Source organism: Eurypyga helias, unplaced genomic scaffold (assembly GCF_000690775.1).
Source record: "Eurypyga helias isolate BGI_N326 unplaced genomic scaffold, ASM69077v1 scaffold17689, whole genome shotgun sequence".
Taxonomy (NCBI): domain Eukaryota; kingdom Metazoa; phylum Chordata; class Aves; order Eurypygiformes; family Eurypygidae; genus Eurypyga; species Eurypyga helias.
In genome coordinates this window covers 9,124-13,130 of record NW_010270288.1, presented here as the reverse complement: position 1 = coordinate 13,130, position 4,007 = coordinate 9,124, and the positions used below count along the sequence as shown (strand labels likewise).

Genomic DNA, 4,007 nt, shown 5'->3' with positions numbered 1-4,007 from the left:
CCCCTCAGGTGACAGCCGGCCGGTTGTGCCCATGTGAGCCCCGACAGTGCCATCCCAGAGAGGTGACCAGGATTTAGCAATGCTGAATGTCCACAGTCATTACAGACCCGGGAGGCGGTGAGCCCAGAGGACACAGCACCCAGGCTGCTGCCAGCCTTGCAGGGTCCTCTGCTGCCTTCCAGCTGCCCTTCATGAGACCTGTACCTCCCTCTACACAAATTAGGATAAAAAAAGGGTTTTTACGGGAACAGGTCTTTCCGTCCACGTTGAGCCTGTAGCCCGGGTTGCATTCGCAGTAGAATGAGCTGGGGGTGCTGACGCAGCTGTGCTGGCAGCCATGCTCCTGCTCCACGCACATGTCCACTCCTGCAAGACAGAGAGGGCATCAGAGATGCACCCTGGCTCCAGCACGTGCCCGGTCCTTACAGCCGAAGCCACCAGCATGGCCCCAGCCCTTCCAGCCCCAGCTCACCCACTGACTGCCAGGTCATGGACACTGCACGGGGCAGGTTTCTGAACCGACTCGGCTTTCTGATCTACCCTAGCACTAATCAACACTCGATATTAATTGGTTCCAGTGATGGCTTCAGCTGAGTAAGCAAAGGCTTGAGCTCAGCCAGATCATGCCAAAGAAGTTGGGTCTGCGTGTCCGTGCAGCCAGGAGCCTGTGGAGCCAGCCGGGAAGCGGGCAGCAGGGCAGGCAGGCGTCAGGCAGGGCGTTGTAAGCAAAGGCATCAGGCGCAGGAGCACATCAGGGTCCCGGGGGGCAATACCTGGTCAGCCCTGGACCACCATCCCAGCAAGCAGGGACTCACCAGGGCACTAACGCAGCCCTGCAAGCACACACATGCCCCTGACGAGGAAACACTGCCTGAAAGGGCCCGGCAGCTGCCTTCTGCCCTCTAACAGACGCTGAAGCACATGAGCGAGGTCCTGCCCGCCCACTGCAGTGCCAGGTGTCCAGCAAAACCCGCCAGCACAGGAGGGGACACACAGCTCCCAGTCTGCAGGCTCCTGACCCACGCCAGCACAGCCACGGTGCGAACCGGCCTCCCGGCTCCAGCCAAGATGGGCTGGATGCTCCAGAGCCGCACCACACGGCCGGAGTCTTATTAAAGACAATGTGCACGCAGCCCATGCTATGCATGTGTCTGCGCAGGAGGAGACTCTGCTAGAGACATGTCGAAATGTATACGGGGCCCTGGGACCTGTCACCCGTCCCCATCACACCCAGGGAAATCAGCTCCACGTTTCTGCTCTTTAACATCCCCATCACTGCTGCCACGATGTCCTGGCTCGGGGCAGAGCTAACTGGCACGGGTAAGAAAAGTGCTTGCTGGCAACGCTTATGACTCTCTCCTTATCTCACCCCAGGAGAGGTGAGCCAGAGGAAAGGCCAGCAAGAGGCTGCCTGTCCCAGCACCACATCAGGGAGGTTGTCTCCCTGTCCACGCAGCTCCTAGCAAGGGCAGCCACCTCAAACACCCATCTGAAGGTCACCTTCTAGCCCAGGCAACAGCCGTGGCTCTCACCCACCGCAAAGCTTGTCCTGGAACTGCTTCCCGAACTGCTGGATGAGCTCGAAGGACTCCACCAGGAAGACATGCTCCTCCAGCGGCGGCGAGGCCATGGCCCGCAGCGAGTTCATGTCTGCCCGCTGGATGCCCACGGCGTAGATCTCAATGCCAGCGTTCCGGGCCTGGGGGGCCCCTTCGGTGACACGGTCCTGGGGCCGCCCGTCCGTCACGATGATGGCAATGCGGGGGATCTTCTTGTGCGGAGGGCGCGCGCCCTCTTGCGTGGTGAAGGCCACGTTCATGGCGTACTGGATGGCCAGCCCAGTCATGGTGCCCTGGGCCAGCGGGATGATGCCGTTGATGGCCTTCTCCATGTCCGCCCGCGTGAAGAAGGTCTTGAGGGAGAAGATGTTCTGCACCTGGCTGGAGTACTGGATCACCCCCACCCGCGTGGCGTTGGGGCCCACGTCCAGGCTGCCGATGATGTCCATCATGAACTGCCGCATGGTCTCGAACTCGAAGGGGCGCACGCTGCGGGAGCTGTCGATCACAAACACGATGTCCAGGGGACCCGTCCTGCATTTCAGGGCTAGAAGGGGACAAAGAGACGATTCAGCTTTGCAGAATCCCCTCGGGTGGCTTGAGTGGTGCTCAGTGGGGGATGGAGAGGGCAGATCTGGGCAGCCCCCCCAGACCAGCACCTTCCAACTGCCAAATAAACCCACGGAGGGTGCTGGCAGAGCAGGAGCAGGGATGACAGGCTGGGGAGACATGGCCTGGCCATGGGGCTGTGGGCAAATGGCAGTGTCCCCTCCTCCCCAGCACTGTCCCTGCAGCCAGACCCAGCTCCCACTCCTTGCTTTTCCACAGCCAACAGCTGCAGGGGCTGCAGAAATGCCTCTGGCATCTGCCCTGTCAGGATTTAGGCACAGGTTTAGGCAGCGGCATCTTCATCCCTGCAGCAAATCAGAGCACTGAAGTGTAAAGCAGCCCAGTGCCCTGTGCTGCAGCTCTGCTCCAGACCTCTGCACCACACAGGCTCCTGCTGCCAAGCATGAAAACCCTGCTTTGGGTCCTTCTGTTCTCCCCACAGCTTCAGCTTCCTCTGGTTTTTACTGCATTTTACCAGCTTCTGCCTAAAACCATGGCTTGCTTTGTTGCAGGTTTGTGGGGTTTTTTTGAGGACAGAAAATGAGACCGTGAAAAGCACAGTTAAGGGCACACACATTTCAGGATCGAGCCAAGGAGCTGCTCTTGGACATATGGGTGCAACTTCCAGTGCAAACCGGGAGAGTGTTTAGCAACTGAAATGCCAATGAACATATTTTGCTTGGCTTGTGTGTACCCAAGCCTGGGAGAATTTGGCCCTAATGGTAAGCAAACACTTTGAGTCCCCTTGGGATGATGCCCAGACCTGGGCCGTCATCTCAGCTGCTCAGAAGGTCTCCGAGACATACCCACCTCCTTTCTCTGTTTGGAGTGTTCACTGTTTTTAAACTGGAATTGATTTAGCTCCCTCTGGAAGAGCCAGCCTGGTGCCCCTGGGTTTGCTTTGTGCCCCCCATCAGGAGACCTGTGCAGGGAGGGGGTTCCCCCTGACGCCCATGCCTCCTGCTGAGGTCGGAGCCCACGAGTGGAGGGTGACAAGCCCTGAGCCAGGCTGTGCCAAAGCTGAGGACGTGCCGGGAGCAAGTGGCACCAGACCCACCATGCTGGGGCCAGGCCCAGGCTCCCACTCCTCTGGGAGGCACTGGGAAGTTTGTGTTTCATGCCTGGGGGGATCTTTCATCATCCAAGGGATGCCTCCAAAGAAGAGGCATCAGGTCATAGAATCATAGAATGGTCCCCCCACCTCAAGCAGCAAGCTGTCCTCCAAGGGCTTCACCACCCTGACACACTTGCTTCTCCCTCCTCCAGGCAATTTCCACCAGCCAGGGCTCACCTGCAGGTCTTGGTCTGGCTTCCAGCGTCGTCAGGAGAAGCAGGAGGAGAGGGACAACGGGCAGGAGCTTCATCGTGGCTCTGTGAGACTGCACGGCTCTGGGGCTGGGGGACTCGCTGCAGGGAGAAGAGGACGTGCCATCAGTGCTGCGGGTGGGCTGAGCCATGGGGCCACGCTTGCCTGCAGTGGGTGTCCCCAGGCAGTGCCAAAGCCCCGGGCAGCAGCAGCAGTTGTGACAGATCCATCCCCAAACCTCTCCGCACCCACGTGGGACTTTTCACTGGCAGTCTCAGCGCAGCTAAATTTCATTACAGTAGCAGCCATCTGCCAAAGGGTCTGATTTTCTGCTCTGGGTGGAGCTGGCCATCGCACAAACCTTATTTTCACTTGCAAACCAGGCGGATGGGATGTTCAGCCAAATGCTTTTTCACCGGCGGTGTGGCAGCCAGCCGGAGAATGGGAAAGCTGCTCCCAGGGATGCGGAGTACGGGCCCTGCTCACACGCTCTCCACAAAGGAGGAGAAACCCCCAGATGAAACACCAACACA

At 59.1% G+C, this 4,007-nt stretch overlaps 1 protein-coding gene across 1 annotated transcript in view; it reads right to left on the bottom strand.

Moving 5' to 3' along the window:
* Positions 1-3,532, bottom strand: part of MATN4 (matrilin 4) — a 6,900-nt gene extending 3,368 nt beyond the window's left edge. Inside the window, exons 1-3 of the mRNA XM_010158397.1 lie at positions 3,460-3,532; positions 1,537-2,106; positions 244-366 (exon numbers count right to left, since the gene is read on the bottom strand). Of these exons, the coding sequence (XP_010156699.1) occupies positions 244-366; positions 1,537-2,106; positions 3,460-3,532 (766 nt within the window). The remainder of the gene's footprint in view (positions 1-243; positions 367-1,536; positions 2,107-3,459) is intronic.
* Positions 3,533-4,007: the final 475 nt, after the last annotated feature.